General features: G+C 38.3%; 1 protein-coding gene across 1 annotated transcript; it reads right to left on the bottom strand.

Moving 5' to 3' along the window:
* Window positions 1-269: 269 nt before the first annotated feature.
* LOC149140268 (uncharacterized) lies at window positions 270-10,786 on the bottom strand. The gene is made up of 6 exons (XM_089450943.1): window positions 10,721-10,786; window positions 10,500-10,615; window positions 10,261-10,333; window positions 9,969-10,039; window positions 9,612-9,739; window positions 270-904 (listed from the first exon to the last, which is right to left on the bottom strand). Exons 1-6 carry the CDS (start codon window positions 10,784-10,786, stop codon window positions 270-272), a joined length of 1,089 nt encoding a protein of 362 aa, XP_089307069.1.
* Window positions 10,787-14,810: the final 4,024 nt, after the last annotated feature.

The raw sequence follows: 14,810 nt of genomic DNA, 5'->3' as shown, positions 1-14,810 counted from the left end.
CCTTCTCCGGTCGCCTTTCGCCCGGGAGGCTTCATGCTCGCACACATAACGATGAATGTCGACTTCAAAAGCTGCAACGTTGTCCTGCGGTGGAACAAAATTGGACAACCCAGTTCCGGAAATGGGATCTGCCTAAGATTTCCCCCAGTGGCAATCTGATCAGAGTTTTTGCATAATAGGGCCAGATACTTTATGCACCCTCTACTTTATAACCCATATACAATTTGTGCCCCACCCCTAAAACCTGGAAAACCTTGTTTTACCCAAAATTAGGTCATTTTTTTCCTGAGAATATACACATCAATTTCTTCATATGCATACTCCAGATGCAAATCCTCATGGGGTACTTTCTCCACAATGAAATAATTATGACAAATCTGCCAAAAAAGTTGATGGGCTTCTGGACATCGTATATGATAACCTAATAGAATTACAGTATTCGCTCCAGAAAGGGCATTCATGGTGGAAATCAAAGGCTCCACAATATTCTCCAAATAAAAAACATCCGTGACAATAATGAAAGCAAATGGAGGCTTCAGTACCTGAATCTGCTTCTCGTTGTTCCAATAGAGCTGAGAAATCTTCACTCTTCCAACGTCAGATCCCTGTTTTTCGACCGAGGCGAGGGAGGTCGCCGTCGTGTTTTTCTTCACGTTGCGTTTGAGGTCAAGCAGAACGGGGGCGATGTTGGTCAAGACCACGTTGAGGCCGAGCAGGGCTAGGCCCATTCCGGCGATGCCGCAGCCAGTCCCGAGTTCGATTCCGCATTTGTTCTTTAATTGGAAGATTTGGGTGTATACGGGAGTGGGGTTCAGGGTTGGGGTGAGGAGGCAGTGTTCCACGAATTTCACGACGACGAAGGAGCAGGGCCAGACGGAGGTGTCGACATGCACAACAACAACAACTGGGAGACCAAAGAAACAATTAACTTTGAGGCCAAGAATGACATAAAAGAATGGGAAAAAGTAGTAAAAATATCTTGTGAAAAGAAGGCAACTCAACCGATATTTGGAAAAAGCAGTCACACTTCAAATCAACGGTTGAAAGTGTCTCACATGATTGAACGAAGCAGGGTAAAAGTGTTGACGATTGTTGATGCATAGGAAGGCCTATCGGCCTAATTATATACAAAATATAAAACTGAATTAAAATAAAGATTATATGCAAAATATAAAACTAAATTAAAATAAGTTAGACATTTAGACATATTATAGCCAATAAACAATTCTAAAATTAAAACATAAATAAATTATATACAAAATATAAAACTAAATTAAAATAAGTTAGACTACAAATAAAGTTTAAAACAAACTAAAAGCAAAAAGCAGTAAAAATATCTTGTGAAAAGAAGGCAACTCAACCGATATTTGGAAAAAGCAATCACACTTCAAATCAACGGTTGAAAGTGTCTCACCTGATCCAATGGAGCAAGGTAAAAGTGTTGACGATTGTTGATGCATAGGAAGGCCTATCGGCCTAACTAATTATATACAAAATATAAAACTGAATTAAAATAAATATTATATGCAAAATATAAAAGTAAATTAAAATAAGTTAGACATTTAGACATATTATAGCCAATAAACAATTCTAAAATTAAAACATAAATAAATTATATACAAAATATAAAACTAAATAAAAATAAAAATTATATACAAAATATAAAACTAAATTAAAATAAGTTAGACTACAAATAAAGTTTAAAACAAACTAAAAGCAAAAAGTAGTAAAAATATCTTATGAAAAGAAGGCAACTCAACCGATATTTGGAAAAAGCAGTCACACTTCAAATCAACGGTTGAAAGTGTCTCACCTGATCGAATGGAGCAGGGTAAAAGTGTTGACGATTGTTGATGCATAGGAAGGCCTATCGGCCTAAATATATATGAGAAATTTTATTTCCATGAGTTTTATTGATTTACATTAATTTCAATGATTTATGGATAAAAAAAATTGATAACTAAAATGAATTTATAAAAATGTTATTTATAAATTTCATGGAGAGTATTATGAACCATACATTTTACATATTTTATATTTATAATTATTTTATAAATTTATATGAATTTGAAATTAAAATAGTTTTTTAGGTTGGATATCTATATCTATATATATAATTTTAATTTTAATGGTTGAGAGTAATGGTTATTATTTTATTCCCACAAGTAACATGTTTAGGCTTATATTTTCTAAGTCTATAAAAAGAGATTGCTAAGTTAAAATAGGGCATGTCATCCTTTTTTTCACATCAACAATGTTAGGGCTTTGTTTGGCATCAATAGTTTTAGGGCTTGTATTCACTCAAGACACATTCAATCATAAAACTGATAATAGCTACCATATGTCATTTGTAGATATGAATGCATAGTATGTACAATATCATATACAATTCTTACAACAACAAACATAGTATATCTAATAGCATAATTAATTGATCACAAAATAAGTTTACCAAATCATATATTTAAAGAATTGTACTATCATATCTATTCCTTCTTCTACCGTACATTAGGACCCTAAAATAACTCTATGATGCAGGAGCATTTGGTTAACAGGGCGAAGACGGAAAGAAGGTTGACATGGTTTCTGAGAAGGACAGAGAACACGGCTCACTGGACGGACAGTGTGTCTGTCTTTATTTTTATTTGTTGTTTTTATTTTACTTTTCTGTTAAAAATGCCAAGAAAAATGTAATGAGTTCTAATTAGGAACAGTAGTAATTAGTTAGAGTCATTCGTTTCCGAACAGTTATATTACTGTTGTAAATACAAGCAAAGGAAAACATGCTAGTTAAGAATAAGTTTCAAATACGAAATAACTATTGTAACTGACAACAAAACAACTAACAACAGTTATCCAACTGTTCGAGAACAGTGATACAAAAGGAGGAAAAACAAGCCCAATACGGGTTCGACGGTGAAAAAGATAATTAACAGAAAGAAATATATTCATTATTTTCAGTGCACATACAATTCCACGAGCGTCCTCAAATATTGTAAAAATTCAATGCTGTGCGTTTTTTTTTCTTTATGATACAAAAACATTGTTAAAAGTTTCACTACAGACTCCGAACCAGAACAAAAAGTCAAATAATCAAATGAAGAGCCATAACGACCAGCACAGGCCACGCGGTTATAACGTTCAGGCGTATACACATTTAACAGGTATTCAAACAAAACCATAAGAGTGGTTCCAGATTTATTTCCATAAAAATTCACAGGATATAACATAGTCATTAAAAGTCTGTATCAGCATTCACATTCTCTGTTCAAAACAACTACAAAACCAACCCAGTTCGCAGACATGGGAACTGACACGATTGTAAACAAAAGCCCTCAGTAAAGAGTTTGAGCCCATCTCCTGAAGTTACCACTAAGCTTAGCACCTAAGAAACCAACAGCAGACAGCGACACAGGGCCAACGAAAACCAAGCAGACCATACAAGAACCCAACCAAGCACAGTTAGAACAACAGAACGATTCTACCCATATACTCTCCAGGGCGGCCGGAAGTCCAAGCGTTCAGACCAACAAATGGCTTCACTTGCATAAAGGCAAACAGAGGAAGGGTTAGTTTCCAACCACAGAAAAAACAAGAACAGAGAAATGGGAAGAAGCTATTGAGAAAGTTAAATAAGGGTTACCTGATAGGCGAGCCGTAGCTGTAAATTCCTCACCCGGACAAGCCCCTGCTCACAGAGGAGCCGGGCCATTAGTCTCAAAACAAATAGCAAAAATAAAGTCCAGCAAGGAACGGAAGCTTACCAGGTTAAGTTGGCAGAGGGACGAGCAGAGCATGCCACACGACCTGTCGAATTTGGAAGCCGACGAACCAGGGCTGAAGAAAATGTCCCCATTAACCTTTACAGCTCTCGATTAGCTGTAAACCCTTGTGAGATATGAGCAGACAGTGACCAGAATACACAGAGGCAAACATTAAAGCCAGATATACACCACAGTGACAGCGAAAACACATGCAAACAGAACCGTAATGCAAACCTTACCAGGGCTTCACCAAACAAACGATAGCATACAGGCCGAGACTTGGAACGACTGAGACCACGACCGCAACCAAACGCACACCACACCGTCGACCAGGCAGGCAGAGTTCACACATTCACCACATAAATTACAGAAGTTACAAAGAATCGCCAGGAGCTCGCAGAGCCAAAGACCAGCGTAACAATGACCACCGAAGGAGCGCGAACGGAGTAAAAACCCAAACCAAGGCGGGTTTACAAAATCCCGAGGAGGGACAATTGTCCACCCGGCAGACCATCAAGGTACCCATGCCGTAACCCAAGGAGATTAAAAATCAAATAATATTTATTACCAAATCAATTACATTACTGTCCAGATCGTAAGTACATTACACATCAGCTTTGGAATGGCGGGACCACGTGGGCTGGCCCCATCAAGTGGTATCAGAGCAGCATTTTGAGAAAGTAGAGGAAGATGGAAGTACAAAGATGAGGACGTGGGAGAGGTGCACGTAGAGTAGCAGACGAAGGATTGAGAGAACAGTTGAGAATCCTTACAGCTCGCTTGGATGCAGTAGAGGCGGGTAGGCAAAGGGACCCGTAACTTGGGGATGACAGTGAAGATGAGGAAACAACTGTTACAGATGGGTCAGAGGAAGAAGCCCCAGAGTTAAGGCTGTTGCGATCAGTTCTGTTAGCCAGCAGCAAACCCAAACCGGAGATCCCTAACTATGATGGCAGTCTGTCCGCAGATGTCTTGTTGGATTGGATAAGCGAATTAGATAAGTATTTTGAAAATGAGGAGATCAGTGAGGATAAAAGAGTTAGATTTGCTGCAACTAAACTAAAAGGGCATGCCGCCTTATGGTGGGATAGTGTCCAAGCGGACAGGAGACAAATGAACAAGTTGCCAATAAGAAGGTGGCCACGGATGGTGGCAAAACTGAAGGGCAGATTTTTACCGAAGGACTACCAGGTTGAGCTTTACCGACGAGTGCAAAATTTAAGGCAGAAAGGTATGACTGTAAAGGAGTATACAGAAGAGTTTTACCGTGTAAATTTACGTGCTGGTTATATGGACGATACTCCAGAAAAAACACCGAGGTATGTAAATGGCTTGAGATTGGAAATATTGGACGAGATTAGTATTCTCTCTCCCCGAAATATTGAACAAGCCTTTCAGAGTGCTGTAAAGGCTGAGGAGAAAATCAACAGGAAGCAGAACAATAGGAGAGGGAGAGGGAATGACAGAGGACGAGGACAGTCCTACGGCAGAGGGAGAGCTACCACAAACAACGAAGAAGGTAGCAGTTCCAAAGCTTCAGGGACATCAGAGAAGGGAGAAAGCACCAGAGGAGGTAGGCCATATCAACGCGGAAGAGGAAATGGTCGCGGAAGAGGGACTAATGTCCAGTGCTACAGGTGCGATAAGTGGGGGCACAGATCCTTCGAATGCCCGAAAGCTGAACATGTTGGACAGAGGGGAGCATTTGTTGCGCAGCCTGAGGAAGCTGAAGCACAACCCTGGGAGATAGAAAACGTGGTGGAAACGGGGGAAGCTCTAATTTTGAACAAGGTGCTGTTGAAACCAGCCAAAGTGATGGCTGGACAGACCCAGCAAAAGGCGTTGTTTCGAACAGTTTGCAAATCACAGGGGAAGTGTTGTAAATTGATTTTAGACAGCGGAAGTACAGACAATTTGGTTGCCACCGAAATGGTGGAAAAGCTGGGCTTGAAGCGGCTTAAACACCCCACGCCTTACAAGGTGTCGTGGCTACAGAAAGGCCACCAGTTACTAGTTGATGAACAGTGCGAGGTAGAATTTCACATTGGGAAATATCACGACACGGTGGTCTGCGATATTATGCCAATGGACATGTGCAATATACTGCTTGGGAGACCGTGGCAGTATGACTGGAAGGTGACCCACGATGGGAAGACAAATTGTTATAAATTTGTGAAAGATGGGATCAAACATACGCTTGTACCCATCAAGGAGGAGGATGCAGCAGAACCAAGTGGAACAAAAACATTGTTAATTGGAGGGAAACAGTTTGTGAAGCAGATTGAGGAAAATGAGGTTAATTACGCAATTGTAAGAAGGACAAGACCGATGCTGCTGAACACGGAAAAATCAGAACTGCCTGTAGAAATTCAGGGGTTGTTTAAAGAATTCCAAGAAATTGTAGTTGACGACTTACCAGATAAGTTTCCTCCCAAGAGGAGTATTAGCCATCACATTGACTTTATACTTGGAGCAAGCTTTCCAAACAAGGCAGCGTATAGGATGAGTCCGAAAGACAACGAAGAAATTCGTAAACAAGTGCAGGAGTTGTTGGATAAGGGACTAATCAGAGAAATTTTGAGCCCTTGTGCAGTACCAACAGTACTTGCACCTAAGAAGGGTGGAGAATGGCGAATGTGCATAGATTCGCGGGCCATTAATAAAATTACGATTCGATATAGATTTCCCTTACCCAGGATGGACGACATGATGGACTGTCTTACTGGAGCAGCTTATGTTACAAAGATTGATCTGAAGAGTGGTTATCATCAGATCAGAATTAGGGAAGGAGATGAGTGGAAAACAGCTTTCAAAACTAATGAAGGGCTGTAAGAGTGGCTGGTCATGCCATTTGGATTGAGTAATGCTCCTAGTACCTTTATGAGACTGATGAATGAGATGTTAAAGGAATTTATTGGCAAGTTCGTGATAGTTTATCTTGATGACATTTTAATTTTCAGCAGAACAAAAAGAGAGCATCTTCAACATGTTCGAAAGGTGTTAGAGAAATTACAACAGAGCAAACTGCTGATAAACTTAAAGAAATGCACTTTCCTGCAGAAGGAGCTGGTCTATTTGGGGTTTGTAGTTGCAGAAAATGAATTGAAAATGGACCCCGAGATGATTGCAGCACTTATAAATTGGCCGTCACCGAAGAGCTTATTTGAGGTACGTAGTTTCCACGGATTGGCAAGTTTTTATCGAAAATTTATTAGAAATTTCAGTGAAATCTGCGCACCAATGTTAGAGATCATCAAAAAGGCCAGCCAACCTTTTTGTTGGACCAAGATGGCAGAAGACATTTTTCATCTTTTGAAGCGGAAGATCACAGAGAGGCCAATCTTGAGGCTGCCTAATTTCAATAAACTTTTTCAAGTTCGATGTGACGCAAGTGGAACAGCTATTGGCGCTGTGCTCAGTCAGGACGACAGACCAGTGGCATTTTTCAGTGAAAAACTGAATGAAAGCCGACAGAAATATTCCTCATATGACAAGGAATTTTATGCAGTGGTCCAAGCTTTAAAGCATTGGAGACACTACCTACTGGGCAATGAATTCATTTTGTTTTCTGATAATTCGGCATTGCAATACGTAATGCAGCAGCACAAGTTAAACCATAAGCATGCCAAGTGGGTAGAATACTTGCAGAGTTTCACTTTCGTGTTAAAACACATACGTGGGCAAGCCAACAAAGTGGCCGATGCTTTGAGCAGAAGAGCCTTGCTCTCACAGGAGAGTAGCATATAGGTATTGGGATTCGAACATTTGAAAGACTTGTACCAAACCGACATGGACTTTAAGGAAGCTTTTGAAGCCTGCTAAAATCCCGTATTAAGGAATGCAAGCCCGTGGTTAGACTATAATTTACAAGAAGGATTATTGTTCAGAGGTGGGCAATTATGTATCTCGAACTGTTCAATGAGGGAGAATATTGTACGGGAAAATCATAGTGGCGGATTAGCGGGATATTTTGGCATCAACAAAACTTTGGAGCAACTCAGACATTTCTATTATTGGCCTAAAATGAGCAGGGATGTACAGAGATATGTAAACAGGTGTAAAGTCTGCCAACTGTCAAAAGGACACAGTCAGAATACTGGACTTTACACACCACTACCTGTTCCAAGCAGGCCATGGGACTCGGTCAGCATTGACTTTGTTCTTGGACTGCCTAGAACACAACGGGGGTATGATTCAGTAATGGTGGTGGTAGATAGATTTTCAAAAATGGCTCATTTTATCCCTTGTCGGAAAACTAGTGACGCCACATACATGGCACACCTGTTTTTCACGGAGGTTGTTAGATTACATGGCCTACCCAGAACTATCATTTCAGACAGGGATGTAAAGTTCACAGGGCACTTTTGGCGCACGCTGTGGAAAAATTTGCGCATGCAACTGAACTTCAACTCTGCATATCATCCGCAGACTGATGGACAAACGGAAGTGGTGAACAGGATCTTGGGAAATTTATTACGGAGTTTGACTAGAGAAAATTCACGATTATGGGATCGAGCTCTTGCCTAGGTAGAATTCGCTTATAACGATTCGCCCAATCGTAGCACCGGACTTAGCCCATTTCAGATTTTGTATGGCATGCATCCTCGGGGAATACATGAACTACGAGATTTGGGAAAGTTGGAACGACGAAGCGCGGATGGGGAAGACTTTGTAGAAGCAATGAGCGAACTACATGAAAAAGTCAAACTAAGGTTGCAAGACAGCGTACAGAAATACAAGCAGCAAGCAGACTCAAAGCGACGAGAGGTGCATTTTAATGTTGGGGATGAGGTCCTTGCACATCTGCACCGGGAACGGTTTCCTAAGGGCACGTATAATAAGCTAAAATATAAGAAAATTGGTCCCTGCAAAATCCTACGTAAATTTTCAGCCAATGCTTACGAGATTCAGCTGCCACCTGACATAGGCATATCACCTATTTTCAATGTGGCGGATCTGTTCCCATATAATGCCCAAGCAGAGGATGATAGTGTGGTACAGCCAAAACGGGACACCCAATTTGGAGACAGTTCTTGGAAGAAACAATTGCCTTCGGCCCTGTCCCATGAGATTGAAGGGATCCTCAGAACCCAGATAGCCAAGAAGACACACAGGAAAAAATATCTGCGTTACCTCGTCAAGTGGAGAGATCGTCCAATGGAGGACAACTCATGGCTCGACGCGGCGCAGATACAGAAGGCTAGTTATTCGGTGGAGGAACTCATGGAACGGAGCCATGAATTTCTTTTACCCCAGGAGCCTGATGCAGGAGCATCCGGTTAACAGGGAGAAGAAGGAAAGAAGGTTGACATGGTTTTTGAGAAGGACAGAGAACACGGCTCACTAGACGGACAGCGTGTCTGTCTTCATTTTTATTTGTTGTTTTTATTTTACTTTTCTGTTAAAAATGCCAAGAAAAATGTAATGAGTTCTAATTAGGAACAGTAGTAATTAGTTAGAGTCATTCGTTTCTGAACAGTTATATTACTATTGTAAATACAAGGAAAGGAAAACATGCTAGTTAAGAATAAGTTTCAAATACGAAATAACTATTGTAAGTGACAACGAAACAACTAACAATAGTTATCCAACTGTTCGAGAACAGTGATACAAAAGGAGGAAAAACAAGACCAATATGGGTTCGATGGTGAGAAAGATAATTAGAAGAAAGAAATATATTCATTATTTTCAGTGCACATACAATTCCACGAGCGTCCTCAAATATTGTAAAAATTCAATGTTGTGCGTTTTTTTTTTCTTTATGATACAAAAACATTGTTAAAAGTTTCACTACAGACTCCGAACTAGAACAAAAAGTCAAATAATCAAACGAAGAGCCACAACGACCAGCACAGGCCACGCGGGCATAGCGTTCAGGCGTATACACATTTAACAGGTATGCAAACAAAACCATAAGAGCGGTTCCAGATTTATTTCCATATAAATTCACAGGATATAACATAGTCATTAAAAGTCTGTATCAGCATTCACATTCTCTGTTCAAAATAACTACAAAACCAACCCAGTTCGCAGACATGGGAACTGACACGATTGTAAACAAAAGCCCTCAGTAAAGAGTTCGAGCCCATCTCCTGAAGTTACCACTAAGCTTAGCACCTAAGAAACCAACAGCAGACAGCGGCACAGGGCCAACGAAAACCAAGCAGACCATACAAGAACCCAACCAAGCACAGTTAGAACAACAGAACGATTCTACCCGTATACTGTCCAGGGCGGCCGGAAGTCCAAGCATTCAGACCAACGAACGGCTCCACCTGCATAAAGGCAAACAGAGGAAGGGTTAGTTTCCAACCACAGCAAAAACAAGAACGGAGAATTGGGAAGAAGCTATTGAGAAAGTTAAACAAGGGTTACCTGATAGGCGAGCCGTAGCTATAAATTCCTCACCCGGACGAGCCCCTGCTCACAGAGGAGCCGGGCCATTAGTCTCAAAACAAATAGCAAAAATAAAGTCCAGCAAGGAACGGAAGCTTACCGGGTTAAGTTGGCAGAGGGACGAGCAGAGCATGCCACACGACCTGTCGAATTTGGAAGCCGACGAACCAGGGCTGAAGCAAATGTCCCCATTAACCTTTACAACTCTCGATTAGCTGTAAACCCTTGTGAGATACGAGCAGACAGTGACCAGAATACACAGAGGTAAACATTAAAGCCGGATATACACAACAATGACAGCGAAAACACATGCAAACAGAACCGTAATGCAAACCTTACCAGGGCTTCACCAAACAAATGATAGCATACAGGCCGAGACTTGGAACAACTAAGACCATGACCGCAACCAAACGCACACCACACTGTCGACCAGGCAAGCATAGTTCACACATCCACTACAGAAATTACAGAAGTTACAAAGAATCGCCAGGAGCTCACAGAGCCAAAGACCAGCGTAACAATGACCACCGAAGGAGCGCAAATGGAGTAAAAACCCAAACCAAGGCGAGTTTACAAAATCCCGAGGAGCGACAGTTGTCCACTCGGTAGACCATCAAGTTACCCATGTCGTAACCCAAGGAGATTAAAAATCAAATAATATTTATTACCAAATCAATTACATTACTGTCCAGATCATAAGTACATTACACATTAGCTTTGGAACGGCGGGACCACATGGGCTGGCCCCATCACTCTACCATTATTTGTGAGTTTATGTGATAGGAACAACTTAATGTATTAATAAAACTATTTTCTTTTTGAAATATAAAATTGAATCATTACATTGTGATAATATCACCTTCTAGCATCCCTACATGATTATTAGAGAAAATTAATGATGACATATAGACACACTCTTTGCATGTCATATCTTGTTGGAGCAATTTTCACATAACCTTTTCTAAGTATTTACATCATGTTAGGTATTTCAAGAATTATAAAAAAGGATTTTGGTTATAGCAATTTTATATCAAAATATTGTAGTAATTGTTTAATTTTGATTATTAGTTTTTAAAATAAGGAATTAATAAATTGAACATTAATTATAAACCAAGATTTTGTATAGTGTATGTGCAATCTACAAGTTGTTAGAAATATTAAATTTGATCTAATGTGAATTGGAGTAAAGAAACAAATTCAATATAATATTAAAAATCAATTTAGATTCACTAAGAATTTTGATTATCATTCTATTCAAATAGCTATTATAATATTGTTTTCAACTTATAAGTTCAAAATCAAATCCAAGAAAATTATGGAAATAGACTAATTATGATTGCTTAACTACAAATTTATGTATGCACTCGATAATCAGTTCAATAACTAATATAGACCGATTGTTAGAATAAGGTTGACGATTATCTATGGAAATAAAATTGCACTACTCAATTTTAATTATTAGTATAAAAATATTAAAAAGTTTCGACTAGTTAAAAGTATTATATCCACTAAAGTGAGTCCTCTTCCTCTAAATAGAATAATGAAAAAGAGATCAAAATAATGGACTAATCAAGCACACAAATACATACACAAAATTCTTAGGCAATCTAAAGCAACCATCATACTATTCAACATTAAACTTAACATAATGATTATGTTAAAGCTATCGGTTGGATAGAAAAAAAAATCATTCTTTTATAAAATATAAGAAAACATGATGAAAATCCATAATTCAAATCATTCAAAATACATAATGATTATGTCTAAACCAACCATCATACTATTCAACATTAAACTTGACATAATGATTATCTTAAAGCCATCCTTATAAAAAAAAGTCCTTCTTTTATAAAATATAAGAAAACATTGTATAAAATATAAGAAAGCATTGTATATAAGATAAAAATCTATAATTCAAATCATTCAAAATACTAAAACCAAAATTACATTAAAATAAAAATGCCATATCCCGTTCTCATTACAACAAAGGTTTTACATTAAAATAAAAATGCCCTATCCCGTTCTCATTACAACAAAGGCAGCCTTTGTCATACGAAGCCTACACAACATTTTCCATGATAGAGAAAACTTGATCTTTTGTGATTGCTATTCTATCTCGGGGAAAGCAATGGCATTCTCCCTCACATTTGGATGGATAGGCTTTGTAACAAGTACATTCTAGATTTTAAGAAAACCATATTGGAGCCATCTCAAGGTGGACAACGTTTTCCATGGCGGAGACAACTTGACTTCTGTGATTTTGTGATTGATATTCTATCTCGGGGAAATCGTTCTCCCTCACATTTGGATCGATATACTTTGTAACAAATAGATTCTATATTTAAACAAGCGTTGAATGCCGCTGGTACTCCCTACCATAAACGAATGGCCTCCCTCAAGCACAAATGAAGCCTTTTTTTGATTTGTGCACCATTTCTCATGCTTTCGTCAAAGAAGCTAGCTGAAATCAATTCATGTGGGTGCTGCGCAGGACGATCATACTATCATAATGGTGCTTGAAAAAGTCTTTTCTGGATAATATTTTATAGGCGCTGTGGATTGTTTTGCTTCTTTAACGATAGTTACACCAAGTATCAAATAGACAAATCTAATCAGTGAATAGTTGAATGATATCATGTAGGACTTTTCGTTTCATCCAAGATGGGACGACGACGGTAAGAGGAAACATAATGCACAAGTCGATCACTCGAAGAAGGTTGGAATTTTAAATTTATGTTAATGTAAATTCGATAACAGTGATTATTTTTTAATACACTCGATTTTAGGTTTTGAATATTTTAGAAACGGTTAAATTTCTTTGTATTTATATATGTAATTTTTTTTTTATAATAATTTCTTTGTATTTAGATATGTAATTTTTTTATAATAATGGATTGAAAGCAGTTATTTTCAGAAGAAGAAAAATAGGTCACTTGTCTAGTTCCATAGAAGAAAAAATAATATCAAAGTTAAAGTGATTACCTTCAGCCTCAGAACAAAACATTTTCTAGATTGGGGAAGGTGTAAAATATGTCATGATTCTAGATATGACATTCTATTTATTTTAAATTTTCATTTGCAATTAAAAGGAAAACTATTCTATATTCAATATGACCTAAAAATTTTATTTACAATTAAAAAAAACTATTCTATATTCAATATGACCTAATATATGATAAAAATTAAGCTTGTTTAGGAAAATAATCAATTATTAACTAACAGAGATCATAAAAAATGGTGTGTTTGGTTTTTATAATTATTTATTTCAGGAATTAGATATGATATAAAAATCAGAAATACTTTTTTTCTTCTTCCGAAAATGCAAATATTAACATATTTCTTTCGATCATAAAGAAATAAAATTACTAACTTTTATATTAAAAATAGTTTTTTATATGAACCTTATAATCTACAAAGTAGAAAATAATATGAATACAAATAAAACTTTATTATTATTTTTGAAAATGTTTTTTCAAATTCAGAACATATGTGGTTTGATGTCTATAGATGTCTATGGATATGGGTGAACAATTTCAGGTTGTCGCACCCTGGCAAAACTGAAGAAGTTGTGTTGAAAATTCTCAGATAACAACTTTATATCTTGCAGATGGATTCTTCTGTTGACATTGGCAAGAGAACATCGAAGCTAAAAGAGAAGTTAGGATATTTTAGTCAATGAGTTTTTCATATTTGCATTATGCCATTATATACGTCATTTATTACAGATATAAAGACACCGAGCGTAGGAACAGTAATCTAAATAAAAAATAAAAAGTTAATAATAAATAAAACAATTAAAGGGACGTGGGGCAAGCATTTGGGGAGTGCATGCAACCCACCTGTCACATCATTGATATTTCATAACCTCATAAACTCTTCCTAATTTCTTAACGGATGTGTGTGTCCTCTCCTGTTAGTCGAGCGGCTGGCGTGTTGTGGACTCCCAGGCTTGCATGCAAGACACATGTCCCCTTTTCTTCTTTTGTAAATGACATTTGACCCCCTCAGAGTGTTGGCCCAAGTCGATTGACATTACATCGTCTTCTGTATTTGTTCTCAGTTTCTTTGGCTATGCGAGTTTCTTGATGTTGATTTAAATTGCTAAATCTGACAACCTCTAGCTCAGTGTCAGATCATTTTACTACAGATCAAGAGGTCACTAGTTCGAACTGGGTTGGGCCCTCTTCCATTTCGGCTTTGGCTTTGGCTATGCGAGTTCACAGGTTCGAACTTGGTTGGGTTCTCAAGTTTCTGGATGTTAATTTAAATTGCTAAATACGAGAACCTGTGGGTTGGGCCCTCTTCCAAACACGCTAGCAACGTTGGGCACTAAATCCTCTAGCACGCGACACAATCCAGTGTGGCAAACAAATGATTGAATCAATCTCTCTGAAGGCAATGCAGCACAAAATGGTTGATGTAATTTGTTTGCGGGAGGAGGAAACGAGCAACTGTAGTGGAGCGCCTACTTATACGGATAATAATAACAAAGCTGGAAGTGGAAGTGGAAGTGGAAGCGGAAGCAGAAGCAAGGTTATAAATGTAGTGCTCAAGGCATTATGTGTGGCTGGAGCGGTTTACCTGATTAGGAAATTCTCCAAGTTCACCACTCGGCAGGATCAGAGGCGAATTGTTGCAAAAGCCCTCTGC

The sequence above is a fragment of the Pinus tabuliformis genome, chromosome X (assembly GCF_031772625.1).
Source record: "Pinus tabuliformis cultivar Carrire ecotype Pingquan chromosome X, CPIR1, whole genome shotgun sequence".
Taxonomy (NCBI): Eukaryota; Viridiplantae; Streptophyta; class Pinopsida; order Pinales; family Pinaceae; genus Pinus; species Pinus tabuliformis.
Note: the sequence above shows the minus strand (reverse complement) of the source record. Positions and strands in the feature narration are given on the sequence as shown.

Coding starts and splice junctions, on each gene's coding strand:
- LOC149140268 (XM_089450943.1), bottom strand. CDS start 10,786: ATGGGTAACTTGATGGTCTACCGAGTGGACAACTGTCGCTCCTCGGGA. Junction 10,616..10,720: donor GATTTTGTAAACTCGCCTTG/GTTTGGGTTTTT, acceptor TAATTTCTGTAG/TGGATGTGTGAACTATGCTT. Junction 9,740..9,968: donor TATACGGGTAGAATCGTTCT/GTTGTTCTAACT, acceptor ATGCTGATACAG/ACTTTTAATGACTATGTTAT.